Source organism: Cherax quadricarinatus, chromosome 50, assembly GCF_038502225.1.
Source record: "Cherax quadricarinatus isolate ZL_2023a chromosome 50, ASM3850222v1, whole genome shotgun sequence".
Classification (NCBI taxonomy): Eukaryota; Metazoa; Arthropoda; class Malacostraca; order Decapoda; family Parastacidae; genus Cherax; species Cherax quadricarinatus.
In genome coordinates, this window is record NC_091341.1 from 24,974,568 (window position 1) to 24,995,164 (window position 20,597).

Genomic DNA, 20,597 nt, shown 5'->3' on the forward strand with positions numbered 1-20,597 from the left:
ACCTATGCATACCAAGCAAGATGCAGCCCCCACCATAATCTGCTGCCGGAGGTGCTGACGGAGGCGTGATGTCATCTCTCTGTCCTTCCCCCCTCCTCCAGGATGCCTTAGTGCCCGGTGAAGGACTCTGCATCCAAGGGATTGGAGCTTGTCTCTCGTTCCTCGGAATAAACTTGAGTACCAGACCTTGTCGTCAGGGGTATCAAACCGGCCGGCCAGATGGTATCCCCAGTGTAGGGATACCATCCTAACGAATTCCCCCACAATGTCCTCTTATCCTATTGTTCTTGTTATTGTTCCTAGGGCCGCCTCCTCTCCCTGTTCAACCCCCACTGTTCGTGTTATTATTTTTGTTCTGGCTGAGCAGTGGTCAGTGAACACAGCAGGGTACACACCCTCACTATGAAAAAAGTTCTCTGCTACTCCCTCTATTATATTCTCACCCAGGCACGCATTTCAAGTCTGTTATTATACTTTTAGTTTCCATTATACTACCTTGGTTACAGAATCAGTGTGTTGCTACACTGTGCGACAGTTATATAGTGGGAATCTTGGTTGGATGATACGGTGACTGACGACGAGGTTAAAATAGATGGTTACAATATAAAACACTTAGATAGGAACAGAAAGGGTGGTGGAGTATGTGCCTACATTAGAAATGACTTAGCTTACAACCCAAGACCTGATTTAAATAACAACAAACTGGAGATTCTATGGTTTGAAGTGCTGCTTCCTAAGAGCAAACCCATCTTAGTAGGGACTAGTTACCGCCCTTCTACCCAGGACCAGTTCTTAGAAGACTTTTCCAGAGTCTTGTCCGGAGTTGAAAACAATTGCGAGACAATATTACTGGGCGACTTCAATATCTGTTTTCAGCAGCAAAATAACGGGCTATGCAAAAGGTATAAGCAAATTCTAGGATTAAATAGTTACACTCAACTAATTAATACTCCAACCCGGATCACACAGTTCTCAGCCACCCTAATTGACCACATACTTTGTAACCGCTCTGAGAACATTAGTCAGTCAGGCGTCATTACCACAGGTCTTAGTGATCATTTCATCATTTACTGCACCAGGAAAATCACTATGAATAGGATAGGCCTACACAGGACAATAAAAATGAGGTCAACTAGAAACTACAGTAAAGAAACACTGGTAAATAGGCTACACAATTGTGACTGGTCAGAGATAACAAGTTGCACGGACGTAAACGATGCCTGGGGAAAAATTCAAAACAATGTTCACTACCATCCTTGATAATATTGCACCAGTTAAAGAGGTTAGGATTAAACGAAGAACTGAACCCTGGATGAATACTGAGATATTAGATAATATGAAATTCAGAGACCAGCTGCTAAAAAGATTTAAAGCAAACAGACAGGATATTGCAGCACTAAATGAATTCCAAAGGGTGAGGAACAGAGTACAGAGACTTATAAAAGGAGCAAAAGCAAAGCACTACTGCTCAAAAATTGAAGAGTATAAGCATAACCCCAGAAAGCTCTGGCAACAACTAAAACAGTTGGGGTATAGCCATAAGCCAGTAGATAGGTCTAACATAGTACTCACTATCGATAATGAGGTATGCCACGAAACATCTAAGGTGGCAAATTGCTTTAATTCATACTACACATCTGTTGCATCAACACTAGTAAGTAAACTACCAGCTGCATCAAATACCTTTAACACAGACTCTGATAAGTTTCAAACATACTATACCAATAAAGGGGTAACCCCAAACAGTTGTCAACTAGTAAGTGTATCTCATGACTTTATTCAAAAAGAACTAAGCAGGTTAAACCAACTAAGAGCACAGGCCCTGATAACATCCCGTCTAAGTTCCTAAAAGATGGTGCTTCTGAACTGTCAATCCCTATTGCTCACATAATAAATCTATCAATCACCACTAATACCGTACCGGAGGGGTTCAAGGAGGCCAGAGTTACTCCTATCTTCAAGAAAAATAGTAGGTCTGATGTAAGCAACTATAGGCCTGTTAGTATACTCAGTATAATATCTAAAATTCTCGTGAGGGTGGTGTATTCTCAAGTAGTTAAGTACCTTAATGACAACAACATTCTCCATAGCTATCAATCGGGCTTTAGAAGATCCTACTCAACCGACACCTCCCTTACTAATCTGATGGATTACCTGAGAACTGAAATGTCAAAGGGGAACCTCATAGGTATGGTAACCTTAGACCTGCAAAAGGCCTTCGATACTGTCAACCACAATATATTATGTAATAAACTTCAAGCTATCGGTATAGGTTCTGTAGACTGGTTTAAGTCCTACCTTAGCAACAGGAGACAAATAGTCAAAATCAACAAAACAGAATCAGAACCCCTGCCGATAACATGTGGAGTTCCCCAAGGTAGTATTCTGGGTCCCTTACTATTCTTATGTTATGTCAATGATATGCCTATCAGTGTCAAGTGCAAACTCCTACTGTATGCAGATGACAGTGCTCTGTTAGTGACAGGTAAAGACCCACAAGATATTGCTAATGTTTTAGCACTGGAACTGGAGTCCTGCAGCAAATGGTTAGTAGACAACAAACTATCATTACACCTAGGGAAAACTGAAGCCATTCTCTTTGGAACGAAACATAAACTGAGAAGGGTAAATAATTTTAATGTTCAGTGTAATGGGGAGTCCATCACTTTGGTTTCATCAGTTAAATATCTGGGAATCCCCTTTGACCCATGCATGTCAGGAGAATTGATATGGAACAGTGTAGTAAAGAAAGCGAATGCCAGGCTGAAGTTCCTGTATAGACAAGCACAGTGTCTACCTACTGAGGCTCGCAGGACCCTATGTCTAGCCCTTATACAATGCCATATGGATTACGCTTGCTCTTCTTGGTACTCTGCCTTGACAAAAAAAACTGAAAGATAGACTGCAAATCACCCAGAACAAAATCGTAAGATTCATCCTGGGGCTGGGACCAAGAGAACATGTAGGCCAGGATGAATTACAGCAGTTGGATATGCTGAATGTTGAAGACAGAGTAAAACAACTGAAGCTAAATCATGTTTATAAAATTGCTCACGAACAGTGCCCAGAATATCTTGCTGTCAATTTTGTCAAGGTTGGGAACCAAAGCAATCATAGTACTAGGGGGAGAGAGCACAACTTTGTAGTACCCACAGTCAGTGGCCAGGCTTCAAACACCTTTTATTGTACAGCAATAAAGGAATGGAACAGACTACCCACAAATGTCAAGCCCAGTCATAGCTTGAACCAGTTCAAGAAGAGTGCCAAAAGGTGTCTGATGAATGAAGCAACAGAAAGGGAGGGGAATGATTTTCTATTTTTTAGCTAAAATGCGTGTAAATTTTACCTTATCCCTAGTAATGACCCTCGTATTGTAGATAGTCGTAATGACCCTCGGGTAGTAGATAGTCTTTTTAGTATGATAATAAGATGTTATCTTCATTATAGAATAATAAGAAAATATTATAACCTTTATATTATAATAATAAGGTAAAAGGACCCCAATGGAAATAAGTCACTCTGTCTGACTTTTTTGGGTTATCCTAGGTTCTCTACACATATGCTGCTATGTATGATAATTCTATGTAACTGTATTTGTGTATACCTGAATAAACTTACTAACACCCAGTGTGCTGCTACACTTTTCTGTGTGATAGTTACATAGTAAGAACACTATTAATGTGCTGCTACATAGAGTACGTCTAGGAGTGCAGCAAGTGGGAGTCTACGAGAAGCGCTGATACCAGTAGTCTTCCTGGAATATGTGAATGACTTATCAGTAGAGATGGATATATGTAACGCTACTTGCAGGGAGAATTAACCATGACAAGGACAAGGGGAAGTTACACAGACTAGGACCAGCGTCAGGAAACACTTGTCCTGTTTCCTGACAAACATTATGCCATACCATCAGGCCCTACTTGGACTACGCAGTACCAGCATGGAACAGTCTCCAGATAAAATTTGGAGCATTTGACAGTGTCATGAGAAAAGAAGTCATATACAGAGACAAAAGCAGGACCAAGAATTATATTAGGAAAGTTGTGTATAAGCATCCCTTATATATAACTTACGTGTCTTAGTCCTGGCTTTGTCTTTGTTGATGCCATCCTTTCTCACCAGGTAAAGAATGTTAAGAAATTGGCAAAAGTGCAGATATATGGAACGAGGGAAGTTCCAGATTTAAGGGTATGAGGAGAAACTAAACTAACTGAACCTGACGACATTAGAGGACAGAAGATCCCAGGAACAGATGATGACAATATATGAAATACTCAGAACTAATGGGGGTAGACAGGGATAGACAGATCGAGAGGTAAGAAACTGGTGAAGGAGGGTATAGCTGGAAGTGAAAGAGAGGTATACAGGGATACCAGTAAGTATTTCTTCAGTCTGAGGGTGATCAAGCAGTGGAATAGCCAGGATGAGGCAGTTCCGTACATAAGTGTGCGCGCGCGCGCACACACACACACACACAGTATGCAAAATTATGGAGAAGATTATCAGGAGGAGAGTGGTGGAGCACCTGGAACGGAACAAGAGTATAAATGCCAACCAGCACGGATTCACGGAAGGCAAATCCTGTGTCACAAACCTTCTGGAGTTTTATGATAAAATAACAGAAGTAAGACACGAGAGAGAGGGGTGGGTTGATTGCATCTTGTTGGACTGCAAGAAGGCCTTTGACACAGTTCCTCACAAGAGATTAGTGCAGAAGCTAGAGCATCAGGCGCATATAACAGGAAGGGCACTGCAATGGATCAGAGAATACCTGACAGGGAGGCAACAACGAGTCAACAACGAGTCATGGTATGTAATGATGTATCACAGTGGGCACCTGTGACGAGCGGGGTCCCACAGGGGTCGGTCCTAGGACCAGTGCTATTTTTGGTATATGTGAACGACATGATGGAAGGGTTAGACTCAGAAGTGTCCCTGTTTGCAGATGATGTGAAGTTAATGAGAATTAAATCTGATGAGGACCAGGCAGGACTTCAAAGAGACCTGGACACCTGGTCCAGCAAATGACTTCTCGAATTTAATCCTGCCAAATGCAAAGTCATGAAGATAGGGGAAGGGCACAGAAGACCACAGACAGAGTATAGGCTAGGTGGCGAAAGACTGCAAACCTCAATCAAGGAGAAAGATCTTGGGGTGAGTATAACACCGAGCATGTCTCCGGAAGCACACATCAATCAGATAACTGCTGCAGCATATGGGCGCCTGGCAAACCTGAGAACAGCATTCCGATACCTTAGTAAGGAATCGTTCAAGACAATGTACACCGTGTATGTCAGGCCCATACTGGAGTATGCAGCACCTGTTTGGAACCCGCACTTGATAAAGCACGTCAAGAAACTAGAGAAAGTACAAAGGTTTGCCACAAGGTTAGTTCCAGAGCTAAGGGGAATGTCCTATGAAGAAAGATTAAGGGAAATCGGCCTGACGACACTGGAGGACAGGAGGGTCAGGGGAGACATGATAACGACATATAAAATACTGCGTGGAATAGACAAGGTGGACAAAGACAGGATGTTCCAGGGAGGGGACACAGAAACAAGAGGCCACAATTGGAAGTTGAAGACACAAATGAGTCAGAGAGATATTAGGAAGTATTTCTTCAGTCATAGAGTTGTAAGGCAGTGGAATAGCCTAGAAAATGACGTAGTGGAGGCAGGAACCATACACAGTTTTAAGACGAGGTTTGATAAAGCTCATGGAGCGGGGAGAGAGAGGGCCCAGTAGCAACCGGTGAAGAGGCGGGGCCAGGAGCTAAGACTCGACCCCTGCAACCACAAATAGGCGAGTACAAATAGGTGAGTACGTACACACACACACACACACACACACACACACACACACACACACACACACACACACACACACACACACACACACACACACACACACACACACACACACACACACACACACACACACACACACACACACACACACACACACACACACACACAGGTAATCACTCAACCTTATAATTTCATCATTACCAACCTGGCTGACCCAAGGTGGTGACGTCACGTCTACGTAACAAGCCAGGTGCAGCTGACCATCTCCCTCCCCTTCCTCCCTCCTTTCTTCCCTCTCCCTCCTAATCCCCTTCTTTCTTCCCTATCCCCCCTCCTCCCTCCTGAACCTAGATGCAACAATCGGTACCTCCAACTGGTACCTCAACAGTTCAATAGCTTAAACTTGACATGAGGGAATTTGTCAGTTGTGACGTTAATTCTTGACCAGAGTTAAGGTCAGAGAAACTAAACTTTCTCAGAGTAGTCTTGCTTAACCTGAATCTAGATCAGCCAGTATAAGCAAAACCATTAAATTTTTCTAACTGTGTAATGGTCAATGTATTTTCTGTTAATTACGGTGTTTACAGACAGAACTACGGTAGTGCTGTGGGTAATACACTGGCTCAGTCATGGACATTTTTTATAGTATACTTTGATACTGAATTATTAAAACAGATTTTGCTTCCTGGTCAAATATAATTGACATACGTAAAGGATGACTTTCCCATTTCTCCAAAATGACAATTTTTAAGCCTTAGGTAAATTAGACCAACAAGTGAAAATCTCTATAGTCACCTAATTCACCAAATTGTGCTTACAAGGATCGAGTCTCAGCTCCTGGGCCCTTTCTGCTGGCTGCTACTGGTTTCACTCCTAGCTACATGAGCCATATCATACCTATTGTTAAAGCTATGTATGGATTCCGCCTCGAAAAAAACAAGGTGGGGGCTTTGTAATGTAAGAGGCTTGCTCGGCCGATGTTTAGACCTGGGGTCCACCTGATCTGGAAATTTTGTTTCCCTTCCTCTTTCTGTAGGAAAGTTTCATTTCCGATTCCCGTCCATTGAGTGGACCCCATCGGAAATAAGTCACTGACTTTTCTTGGGGGAGGGGGTTATCCTAGTTAATTTACACGTATGTTACTACGTATGATAATTATACTTATGTTTACCTGTACCTAAATAAACTTACTGTGAGGTATGCCGTAGCTCAGTTGCTAGCGCACGCAGCTCACACACTGAAGTCCGCGGTTCGATCCCCGGTACTGGTGGAAACATTAGGTCGTGTTTCTTTTGATCAGATTTTTAACCCCTGGAGAGTTAGCCACCCAGGACAAGTCAAGAAAGTCAGTGCGTCATCGAAGACTGTCTTATTTCCATTGTGGTCTGAAGCTTCAATCTTGTTCCTCAGGATGCCACCCACACCAGTCGACTAACACCCAGGTACCTACTTACTGCTAGGTGAAGAGTGACAGCAAGTAATAATAATAATAATAATCTTTATTTACTACAAGTACATGTACATGGTATACAGTCCTAGCTGACAACAATGACACTACTACTACATAGAAAGCCACTTGTTATGCTGAGCATCTCGGGCAAATTAGGTCAGTATAAGTAAACACGTGGTTCGATCCCCAGCCGGGGATCGAACCACGGACACTGTGTGTGTGTGTGTGTGTGTGTACTCACCTATTTGTACTCACCTATTTGTGGTTGCAGGGGTCGAGTCCTAGCTCCTGGCCCCGCCTCTTCACCGGTTGCTACTAGGCCCTCTCTCTCCCCGCTCCATGAGCTTTATCAAACCTCGTCTTAAAACTGTGTATGGTTCCTGCCTCCACTACGTCATTTTCTAGGCTATTCCACTGCCTTACAACTCTATGACTGAAGAAATACTTCCTACTATCTCTCTGACTCATTTGTGTCTTCAACTTCCAATTGTGGCCTCTTGTTTCTGTGTCCCCTCCCTGGAACATCCTGTCTTTGTCCACCTTGTCTATTCCACGCAGTATTTTATATGTCGTTATCATGTCTCCCCTGACCCTCCTGTCCTCCAGTGTGGTCAGGCCGATTTCCCTTAATCTTTCCTCATAGGACATTTCCCTTAGCTCTGGAACTAACCTTGTCGCAAACCTTTGTACTTTCTCTAGTTTCTTGACGTGCTTTATCAAGTGCGGGTTCCAAACAGGTGCTGCATACTCCAGTATGGGCCTGACATACACGGTGTACAGTGTCTTGAATGATTCCTTACTAAGGTATCGGAATGCTGTTCTCAGGTTTGCCAGGCGCCCATATGCTGCAGCAGTTATCTGATTGATGTGTGCTTCCGGAGACATGCTCGGTGTGATACTCACCCCAAGATCTTTCTCCTTGAGTGAGGTTTGCAGTCTTTGGCCACCTAGCCTATACTCTGTCTGTGGTCTTCTGTGCCCCTCCCCCATCTTCATGACTTTGCATTTGGCAGGATTAAATTCGAGAAGCCATTTGCTGGACCAGGTGTCCAGTCTGTCCAGGTCTCTTTGAAGTCCTGCCTGGTCCTCATCAGATTTAATTCTCCTCATTAACTTCACATCATCTGCAAACAGGGACACTTCTGAGTCTAACCCTTCCGTCATGTCGTTCACATATACCAAAAATAGCACTGGTCCTAGGACCGACCCCTGTGGGACCCCGCTCGTCACAGGTGCCCACTGTGATACATCATTACGTACCATGACTCGTTGTTGCCTCCCTGTCAGGTATTCTCTGATCCATTGCAGTGCCCTTCCTGTTATATGCGCCTGATGCTCTAGCTTCTGCACTAATCTCTTGTGAGGATCTGTGTCAAAGGCCTTCTTGCAGTCCAAGAAGATGCAATCAACCCACCCCTCTCTCTCTTGTCTTACTTCTGTTATTTTATCATAAAACTCCAGAAGGTTTGTGACACAGGATTTGCCTTCCGTGAATCCGTGCTGGTTGGCATTTATACTCCTGTTCCGTTCCAGGTGCTCCACCACTCTCCTCCTGATAATCTTCTCCATAATTTTGCATACTATACACGTCAATGACACAGGTCTATAGTTTAGTGCCTCTTTTCTGTCTCCTTTTTTAAAAATGGGAACTACATTTGCCGTCTTCCATACCTCAGGTAGTTGCCCAGTTTCCAGGGATGTGTTGATGGCACGCACAACATATCTGCTCCCTCTCTAAGGACCCATGGGGAGATGTTGTCTGGTCCCATTGCCTTTGAGGTATCGATGTCCCTTAGCAGTTTCTTCACCTCCTCCTCATCTGTATGTATGTCGTCCAACACTTGTTGGTGTATTCCTTGCTGGTGTCCCCATCTGGTCTGTCCCCCCAGAGTCCTTCCTGTCTCTACTGTAAATACTTCCTTGTGTGTGTGTGTGTGTGTGTGTGTGTGAGGCGAGAGCGTTGACTACCAGGTCGCGGGAAATCTCGCTCTAAGAAAAGATTTGTTCGGATTTTTAACACTTCGGGTTAAAAATCCGTCATCGAGCACTGTCTCATTTCTGTTGGGGTCCTTCAGTCTTGCCCCCCAGGATGCGACCCACAACGGTCAACTTACACCCAGGTACCTACTTACTGCTAAGTGAACAGGGACAACAGGTGTAAGGAAACATGCACAATATTTCCACCCATGCCGGGGATTGAACCACGGACATTCAGTGTGTGAGGTGAAAGCGTTATCAACCTGAGCAACAATGATAAATTTCCACAATTGTCTCTGGGAGGCTTGTCCTCGCCAAATTTGCCTCCTGGACACGTTACAAGACGGGCACCTTTCGTGAGCTCCTTTTTTCGCTCCATGGATATTTCCCGGTCTTGGTTGGAAGACGGTTACTGAACTCAAGTTAGTGTTGGTGTCCCGCTCTACGGTGTTGGGCAAAAGGGTTCACCTGACCTAATTAGGAACTTTTCGTTTTTGTGCCAGCCTTGATGTGTGTGGGCGTCTTGCTCTCGCCTGAGATCTGTGATAAATTTTCCCGGTTCTCTCTCTTGGACGTTAGTCCTCATTTTAATCTGCCCAACAGGCACTTGACAGAAGGACCACCACTCATCGGCTCCATTTTCCGCTGTGCGGATATATATTTTTAACAGGTTTTGTATGCAACTGCTTCCTTTATGCGATACAAAAAGACTTAATGGTTATAACTATGACTACAATTTTTAAGGGGGTGGAGGGGTAAGCCAGTGGAAGGCCTCGGTCAGATGACCAAAAGTTCCAACGGCGGGTCATCATCCTACTAAGACCCTTACCTAACCTAACCTTATGTGATACAGATAATAAAGTTTACATGTAATGAAACACTGGTAGGCACGAAAGAAAGCCATTAATGTGCACTGCATTTCGGGAAACTAATCCTAATGCTTAAATATTACTTAAGATTTAATAATATCTTTATTTATTACAAGTACATGCACAAGGTATACTAGCCCCTCTTGTTATGCTGAGCATTTCCCGCAATTTAGGTCAGTTTTGTCCCCAGGATGCGACCCACATCAGTCCACTAACACCCAGGTACCCATTTTACTGATGGTGAGCATAGACAACCGGTGTAAGGAAACACGTCTACTGTTTCCACCCCTTCGCCGGGAATCGAACCCGGACAATCACCGTGTGAAGCGAGAGCTTTAGCCACCAGGCCACGGGGCACTATTAAGTGGGATGTCTTATGCATTTACCTACAATCATATATACAATAAGGAACATACAGAGGTACAAAAAAATACAGATAAGAGCAGCATGCCAAAGCCACTTATACTATGCATAGCATTACGGGCTGGCTTAAAATTAACTTAAGATTAACTAAGCAATGATGAAATCAGTGATAAAACATTAATGTAAACAGATTACTATAAAGCACAAGTGAGTATTACAAAGACAGGTCATATGGTACAATTTCAAAAGTATGACTTATTGCTTTAAACTGATTCAGTAATGTTTTGCGGATTGATTGAATAGAGATGGAAATGATACATGAAGTTACTTAGTTACTACAGAAATAGTGGGACAAGATGTGCTACCAATTTTGTATGGGAGGTAATGGTAGAGTAGAGTGGTACAAGGTAAGCAGTGTGTGAGATACACAGTAGCGTATCTCGGACAGAATGCCCACTGTTTTGGAGATCTTGCCTATGGATTGAATGTGAGTATTAAATATCAAGTTTGTCAAGGTGTAGACCTAAGAAATTACCCTCAGTGTGTCTCACAATGGGAGAACTGTTGATTAGTAAGTTTATGTAGGTATAGGTACAATTATCATACATATTGTAAATTATCTAGAATAAACCCAGTAAAGTAAGAGCGAGTGATTTGAGGCTGTTTCCAGACATCAAAACAAATAACTTTATTTCTTTCTGTGGTATACAAAATGTAAATTAAAATAAAATATTGTTAAGCACAAAAGAAGTCTACTGGCATGTGGTCCATTTAGTAGGTAAGGTTGTGAGTGTTCCGCTCTGCAGGGTCCTAGCCCTTGTGGTTTAGCGCTTCTTTTTTATTATAATAATCTGCAGGGTCCTGGCAAGGGTGCCCCACATCACCTACTTAGTAGCTTCTAGTTTCTGTTTTTATTAGCGAAGTGGACTCCTGGTTCAATCCCGGCCGGGGGTATGGTTTTCTAGTTTCTGTTTTTATTAGCGAAGGGACTCCTGGTCCCCTTTTTTCATGGCCCAGTTATGGGTAATATTGGTGACCCCGTGGCCTGGTGGCTAAAGCTTTCGCTTCACACGGTGAGGGTCCGGGTTCGATTCCCGGCGAAGGGGTGGAAACATAGGACGTGTTTCCTTACACCGGTTGTCCATGTTCACCCATCAGTAAAACAGGTACCTGGGTGTTAGTCGACTGGTGTGGGTCGCATCCTGGGACAAAACTGACCTAATTTGCCCGAAATACTCTGCATAACAAGCGGCTTTCTATACAGTAGTATGTCATTGATGTCAGTTAGGCTTGTATACCTTGTTCATGTACTTGTAGTAAATAAAAATATTATTAGTTTAATATGTTTATTATGCACCCCATACCATACTGTGGGTGGTAGTCAAAAGATTACAGAGGTACATAATGGGTCCAGGGACTGGGCCCCAAAGTTTTGATAGGTGAACAAGGTTCAAAGGTAATAAAGTCACAAGTAACAAAGGTAATGAATCACGTAAGTAAGTAAATTTACTTACTATTATTATTATTAATGTCTTTCCCGTACACTGGGAAGCAGGGTTCGTTACGACGTAAGTTGTCAGTGTCCCTTACAAACCCAACAAGAAGACTCTGAGATGTGTTGATGTTTGTTGCTAACTGTGAGTGTCATCACGTGATGGTGGCACATCCTTCTCTCTCAACATTATTCTCTCCCACTGCTGTATTAACACAACTATAGGTATAATTCTCTGCCAGCTCCTCACTTTATTTAAGGTTAATGTGAAATAACTGTGTTAATAAAACACGCTTGTAGCTCTTAGAATTTTTTATTAAGTTAATTTTCTCTCTCGGGTTTATTAATTCATGTGTTATTAAAGGCAGGTTTTTTTATGTTTGTCGGGGGCTCTTGATCCAAGGAATTACATTTGCCCTCCCTTTCCTTGGGTCGATTCTTATTGCCTCTCATTCCCTGTGGCGGTGTGACCCCTATGGGTTTAGCTCTTACTGAATGTAATAATAGCTCGTGATACTGGTCAGTGGCTCTTGATCCAAGGAATTGCACGTGTCCTCCCCCTTAAGTCGAACTTGATTACCTAAAACTTCCTTTCATGCTATATGACCCTAACAGGTTTAGCATACCTCTAATTATAATATAATAAATAATAGTTACGTTTATAGACATATGCAAGTTAATGAAATATTTACAAATGGCTTTTGCCCACCAGGGGCTATGTCAAGCTAATACATTATGTGTGTATGTAGGGGAGAATGGTGGGATGGAAAAACAAGAGATGAAGACGATTTTGTTAGGATTATTAACCCTGAGAGATAGTAACTCAGGATAACCCAATAAAACCATGTCAAGTATTTCTCCAATATATAGGTTTTGGCATCCCCTGTAGGGAATCAAGTGCATACCTGTGTGGGCTATTCCTGGGTGTAGGATTTTGGTTTTGGTATGGTCGTTGATCGAGGTGCTAGCTGTCGTGGTGATTGTTGTTGCCTCAGGTGAGACCTGCCAGAAACTCAGCAGTCTGGATGTCACCTTATTCACACAAGTCCCTGTTACACAGGCCATTAACTTACTCAGCTACAAAGTATACCACGACCTCACTATACCACTTTCTCTAAATAGCTGTGTCAGTCTCATTGAATTTTGCATCAACTTTAGCTGTTTCACCTTCAGTAACAGCATTTACCAGCAAGCACACAAGATGATTATGGGGTCCCTCACCAACATTACCTGGATAGTTCCGCTATGATCCCTAGATTTTGTAGATTTTACAATGTTGTTGACAAGCTATTTAAAAAAAAATGCTCAACACAGTTGGTTCTTCAATTCAATTTACTTTAAAAAAGGAAACTTGTGATAAACTCTTGTTTCTTGATGTCCTCACATGAGCTCAATAATTCACTCAGGTTCATAGTCTATGAAAAACCTACTAACAAAAATTATTTAATTTGCTTTTACTCCAGTCAGAACACCAAAATCAAATTAGGCATTAAAATATGTACCCCCCAAGTTCCTAGATGAAGAGCATGCATGCATACACCAAACATTTTTGGAGCTCCATTTCACTACCTTTATTGGGTTACCCTAGATTAAATATATCACACATATGGGATTACTGATAGAAATAGTAGTCTGTGAGTCTGGTTTACTCAACAGTGTTCAGAAACTAAAAGTTTTGAGGCTGCAGAAAGTGGTGGCGACTTATGCATTATGCTCTCTGAAACTCAGACATTCAATTACTGGAATTAAGTCAGGCTAAATTAGCTTGGACATGTGTTGCTTCAGTTGCATCAGCATTGTTTTGCAGCAAAGGTACATGAATGTGTTATCTAATGTAATTCAGCTGATCACCAAGAAGAGGGCCAGCGTGGAGTTAAGGTCCAGCCTAACGCTGAACCCTGGGGCAGTAAGGCAAGCATAATATAATGTACTGAAAAAGGGCATACCCTGTGTAATTGACCACTCTGGCTGGAAGGGACTGGCCTCAGAAAGTTAATTTCCTCACAAGCATCAGATTTAGGAGCTGACCTAAAGTAATTCAGTAGTCAGATTTGGCCCTGTGGACCTGGGGCACACACTAGGATTCCCCTCAAGGGAGGTTCCTTGAAACTGGTAAAGGGCTCTTGATATGAAGAATTGGGCCTCCTTTCCTCTTCCTTAGATCAAACCTGAATGCCTCCCATTCACTAGGCACTATATAACCCCTAGAAGTTTAATGCTCCCTTCCTAAATGTAATAATAACAATAAATATTATAATAATAGTTCACTAAGCATATAAAGGTCTCCAGGACCTTGTTCTAGTATTGTACTACTGTCTCTCCAGGACCCTGTCCTAGTATTGTACTACTGTGTCTCTAGGACCCTGTCCTAGTATTGTACTACTGTGTCTTGAGGACACTGTCCTAGTATTGTATTACCATGTATCCAGAACCCTTTCCTAGTATTGCACTAGCATGTATCTGGAACCCTTCCCTAGTATTGTACTAATATATCTCCAGGACCTTGCCCTAGTATTGTACTAACATATCTCCAGGACCTTGCCCTAGTATTGTACTAGCATGTCTCCAGAACCCTTCCCTAGTATTGTACTAGCATGTCTCTAGAACCCTTCCCTAGTATTGTACTAGCATGTCTCTAGAACCCTTCCCTAGTATTGTACTAGCATGTCTCTAGAACCCTTCCCTAGTATTGTACTAGCATGTCTCCAGAACCCTGTCTTAGTATTTTACTAACATATCTCCAGAACCCTTTCCTAGTATTGTACCAACATATCTCTGGGACCTTGCACTAGTATTGTACTAGCATGTCTCCAGTACTAACATATCTCCAGGACCTTTCCCTAGTATTGTACTAGCATGTCTCCAGGCCCCTGCCCTAGTATTGTACTAACATATCTCCAGGACCTTTTCCTAGTATTGTACTAGCATGTCTCCAGGACCCTGCCCTAGTATTGCACTAGCATGTCTCCAGAACCCTTCCCTTGTGTTGTACTAGCATGTCTCTATAACCCTTCCCTAGTATTGTACTAACATGTCTCCAGGCCCCTGCCCTAGTATTGTACTAGCATGTCTCCAGGACCCTGCCCTAGTATTGTACTAACATATCTCTAGAACCCTTCCCTTGTGTTGTACTAGCATGTCTCTATAACCCTTCCCTAGTATTGTACTAACATGTCTCCAGGCCCCTGCCCTAGTATTGTACTAGCATGTCTCCAGGACCCTGCCCTAGTATTGTACTAGCATGTCTCCAGGACCCTGCCCTAGTATTGTACTAACATGTCTCCAGGACCCTGCCCTAGTACTGTACTAGCTTGTCTCCAGGACCCTGCCCTAGTATTGTACTAACATGTCTCCAGGACCCTGCCCTAGTATTGTACTAACATGTCTCCAGGACCCTGCCCTAGTATTGTACTAGCATGTCTCCAGGACCCTGCCCTAGTATTGTACTAACATGTCTCCAGGACCCTGCCCTAGTATTGTACTAACATGTCTCCAGGACCCTGCCCTAGTATTGTACTAACATGTCTCCAGGACCCTGCCCTAGTATTGTACTAGCATGTCTCCAGGACCCTGCCCTAGTATTGTACTAGCATGTCTCCAGGACCCTGCCCTAGTATTGTACTAACATGTCTCCAGGGCCCTTCCCTAGTATTGTACTAACATGTCTCCAGGACCCTTCCCTAGTATTGTACTAACATGTCTCCAGGACCCTTCCCTAGTATTGTACTAACATGTCTCCAGGACCCTGCCCTAGTAGTGTACCAGTAATATAATTGATATGTGGAAAGATATATAATGATAAGAGAACTTGTTTGTGTAACTGGATGGTTATTTTGATGTAAGCAGCTGAAATCTTATATAATACTGTAACTCTGTAATACATATGCACCTTTCCTCAGATATCTTCATATCTTTACCCTTCAAGTGACAAATTCAATATGCTTCAGAAACTTGACCCTTCAGGGGAGTTGCCACGATGCCAGTAAAAGGCTTTTGGTCCAGGGAATTAGAGCTATCCTTCACCTCCATGGGCTTATCACTTCTCTATAAATACAATTCAGTAATAATTCAAAAATCTTAACATAACTGTTAAACAATTAAAATTTTAGTTTGGCTATGACATACACCTATGTATGAAGATGTTGATGTTTACTTGCATCTACTTTTACCACTACAAATGCAAGTAACTGCTTGATATTAACACTGATAATGATTTCAATGAAGAAAAAATAATCAGGAATAGAAAAGGAAGCAAACATATTTCCAGCAGTGATGATATTGATAGTGTATCAGAGTTGAGCTTATCACAGCAGCTAATCAGATGATGTGCTCTGATTAAGCACGGCTTCATGGAGGCCACTATTGTACAGCCAGTGTTGACCTGGTGTGTGTGCAAGTTGTTCTCTTATTGTATGTGAAGTTGTGCTTGTTTTGTTAGGAATTTTGTTCTTTCATCAATGTCTCCTTTATAAATTAGTGGCAGACACATCTGTAAGAATGGGTCTGTTGTATACTGGCAAAGGCATTTTGATATTGATGCTGATTTTCACTTTTTGTCTCAAGTTGGAAATCTTTTGCACCAGAAGTGAGTATGAATCTAGAAGATTCTGTAGATATATACATTTAATTGAGAAATTTTTTTTGATATACTGTAGTATCTAAAATGTTTGAAAGACAAAGCTGATGTTGTATAATTTTACTCTGAAATTTTTATCGGGCAATTTTTGGTAGTATGCTCATTATAATGTACAGTAGACTGTATATCACTTCAACATCTTTATTGACTTTCATGTTTCCTTTTTTTATCTAAAGTATTTCCCATCTTGCTAATATCCTCTGGTTCACCCTGTTCATTTTCCTGAATGTGAGCAAACTTGTGTGAAGGGATTAAAGGAAACCAGACTTGAGTCCTGGAGGTAAGAAGGGCACTCTTAAGGAGATGTGGGGATGTTATAGTCAGAGGGGTAAGCTGATTGTGTTGTCAACACACTTCTGAAAAGATAGTAACTGAGTGAATGTTGGCAAGTGTGTCACTCAGAGCAAGGAGTGGTGGTGGCTCAATCTGTTCTTGAACACTAGTCTCTGTTGATTAATATGGATGCCATAAAACTGCTTTTGATTATAACTTTCTCTCTTACCTCATTAATGTTTGGCCCCTCTCACTTCAAGATGACTATGAAAGTTGTTGGGTCCATCAAGATTATATGGAATGTAAACAAACCGGGTGGGGCATGCCGTATTAAAAAGACAGGGAGCCGTATAGCGAGTTTTGGTCATGATTTGAAATTGCCATATTAGCGGAACGCTGTGAGATGAAACGCCATAAAGCAGGGCCCTACTGTATAGAATTGGATTTGTAGATTTACATTTTTTACATCAATTATGGTAGTGAGTAAATTTGATTTTTGTTTCTACTTGTTGCATATACTACTCTCCAATTGTCATTGTATAACTGTTGAAGTGCAGTCATACACTTCTTTTTTTTTTTCAATTGTTTGTTTGTGGGTTTAGCTAACTATTTGCTAAAAAGACTTCATCCTGTGCTGGGTCCTGCAGCCAAACTGGTATTTTTGCTCTCGAGTGGGATTTTCACTAATCCCTGTGTGTATGAGCTGCATTGGACTCTTTATCAAGGCATGATTAAAATTTAAACTCTTTTTATTAGCATTTAAATCTTTTAAGTTTAATGACCAAAGGGCACAATACCGTGGCTGGACCAATTCACAAATAACCCGCAGATAGGAGAGAGAAGCTTCGATGATATCTCGGTGTTATTTGGACCATTTACAAAGTCACACTGACTTTGTAAATGGTCCAAGTTGGACTGAAACATCATTGTAAGCCTCTCTCTCCTATGTACAAGTTATTTGTGTATTTTAAGTTTAATGAACTTAAGTACTATCTTGCTGATATGCCTGTACAGGCAGGCCCTGCTTATACAGTAGGTTAGGTTCTAGGCTACTGTTGTAAGGAGAAAATCACTGAAAAGTGAAACTCGGCCTTTTTTCACTTTCAAAAGCATATAAAAGTCGGATAACATGTTTACACTATCATATATTAAGCAAGCAATAGAGCTATGCCTAAAAAATGCATATACCTGGAGTTTACCTGGAGAGAGTTCCGGGGGTCAACGCCCCCGCGGCCCGGTCTGTGACCAGGCCTCCTGGTGGATCAGAGCCTGATCAACCAGGCTGTTGCTGCTGGCTGCACGCAAACCAACGTACGAGCCACAGCCCGGCTGGTCAGGAACCGACTTTAGGTGTTTGTCCAGTGCCAGCTTGAAGACTGCCAGGGGTCTGTTGGTAATCCCCCTTATGTATGCTGGGAGGCAGTTGAACAGTCTCGGGCCCCTGACACTTATTGTATGGTCTCTTATAGTGCACACATTACTTACCTTAAAATATTTTCATCTTTAGCTTATAGTGATTGGTGAATATATTTATTGTAGGAAATCTGAATAAATGAATAATGGGTATAATTGAAAACCGCTGCATTAGCAAAACACTGTAATGTGAAGCGCTGTAAAGTGGGGCCATCCCGTACCCACTCTGTCAGACTCAGGAATGTTTCTACGAATTACCGCAAACCTTTTAAGGCCAGTTGAGCTTCATGCTTTTGGGGAGGAATCATTCGCAGCAAGAACCTTTTTTTATGTAGCCTCTAGATTGTTTAGCAAGTTGCTGGCACCTGTTAAGAGTCAGAATCTGTTCATGGTTGTAAGTCTCGGGTGACAGCACATCACTTTTCTGGAACGTATGATTCTGGTGATCATACTGCCATCCTGAAATATGAACTTTACAATTTGTTTGTCATTGTTATTGTTGCAGCCATGGTCTGGTGTGTGAATTTCTTGAAAGAACAAGCACTTAAGAATAACAGTATCCTAAATTATTATTATTACTGTTATTATTATCATTATTATTATGATATTTTTAATGCACTGGCCATCTTCTGCTGAGGCAGGTTGACCCAAAATAGAAGAAACAAAATTTTTCATTCTTTTTACATTTTTAATTATTTATACAGGAGAAGGGGTTACTAGTCTCTTGCTCCCAGCATTTTAGTTGCATCTTAAGGATGCTTCACCACTTTCCCATGGAGTTATACTAATAATAATAATAAATATTTGCCCTTTTTCTCATAGTTCTGATTACTGTACTTTTCCTTCAAAACACTGGACTTTGCATACTGAAATCTTTTCTTTTCTAAAATTGTAGTTCTTCACATGTAAAGCAGGCAAACATGTACCCTCCATTAATTTTTTTTTTTTTTTTTTTTTTTTTTTGTTAACACTGATTATCTACCAAGGTAGGGTGACCCAGAAAAGAGCCACTTCCACCATCATTCACTTGCCAGAGGCACACTGATACTACAGTTTGGATACCTCTCTGAATTGCAGTATCCCCCACCCCTTCACTGTACTTCCCACCTCCAGGACTCTGAGTCAGGCTAACCAGTAATATTTTATATATTCTTCCAAAGGGTGAGGCAAGTTCTGGTGAAATATTGAGATCAGTGTCAATAATATCAGTGTGTTTACATGTGTATGTTGCTAGGGTTGAAATCCTAAATTTATGGGTAATATGTGTAGGTCTTCTCCAGGACGGAGGGCTTTGCCAGATATACTTAACTTTAAAAAAAAAAAATATGAAAATGCTGGTTTCCTCATTTCTGCATGAATGTAAATTGTCACTTAAGTTGCATTGTATTGTCTACTATGTTGCTATATTGAGCCTGTTCATTCCTGTACCGTGTATGTATGTTGTCCCACTCATGCTTGCTTTAGTTTTATAATACACTTGTTCTATGTTTCTTAAATTTTCTTTGTAGATTTATTATTTTTTTTATTATTTTTTTTTATTATCACACCGGCCGATTCCCACCAAGGCAGGGTGGCCCGAAAAAGAAAAACTTTCACCATCATTCACTCCATCACTGTCTTGCCAGAAGGGTGCTTTACACTACAGTTTTTAAACTGCAACATTAACACCCCTCCTTCAGAGTGCAGGCACTGTACTTCCCATCTCCAGGACTCAAGTCCGGCCTGCCGGTTTCCCTGAATCCCTTCATAAATGTTACTTTGCTCACACTCCAACAGCACGTCAAGTATTAAAAACCATTTGTCTCCATTCACTCCTATCAAACACGCTCACGCATGCCTGCTGGAAGTCCAAGCCCCTCGCACACAAAACCTCCTTTACCCCCTCCCTCCAACCCTTCCTAGGCCGACCCCTACCCCGCCTTCCTTCCACTACAGACTGATACACTCTTGAAGTCATTCTGTTTCGCTCCATTCTCTCTACATGTCCGAACCACCTCAACAACCCTTCCTCAGCCCTCTGGACAACAGTTTTGGTAATCCCGCACCTCCTCCTAACTTCCAAACTACGAATTCTCTGCATTATATTCACACCACACATTGCCCTCAGACATGACATCTCCACTGCCTCCAGCCTTCTCCTCGCTGCAACATTCATCACCCACGCTTCACACCCATATAAGAGCGTTGGTAAAACTATACTCTCATACATTCCCCTCTTTGCCTCCAAGGACAAAGTTCTTTGTCTCCACAGACTCCTAAGTGCACCACTCACTCTTTTTCCCTCATCAATTCTATGATTCACCTCATCTTTCATAGA

General features: G+C 42.0%; 1 protein-coding gene across 6 annotated transcripts in view; it reads left to right on the forward strand.

Annotated features, from left to right (window-relative positions):
• Positions 1-20,597, forward strand: part of spict (magnesium transporter spict) — a 65,055-nt gene that overhangs the window by 25,922 nt on the left and 18,536 nt on the right. Inside the window, exon 1 of one of the 6 annotated variants that reach the window (XM_070095575.1) lies at positions 12,052-12,183. The exons of 3 other annotated variants lie outside the window; for them this stretch is intronic. Coding sequence is in view for 1 of the 3 variants with exons in the window: in XM_070095571.1 (XP_069951672.1) it covers positions 16,456-16,543 (88 nt within the window). In the remaining 2 variants the exon portion in view is untranslated. 2 more of the 6 variants (XM_070095576.1, XM_070095571.1) reach the window with 2 other exon arrangements.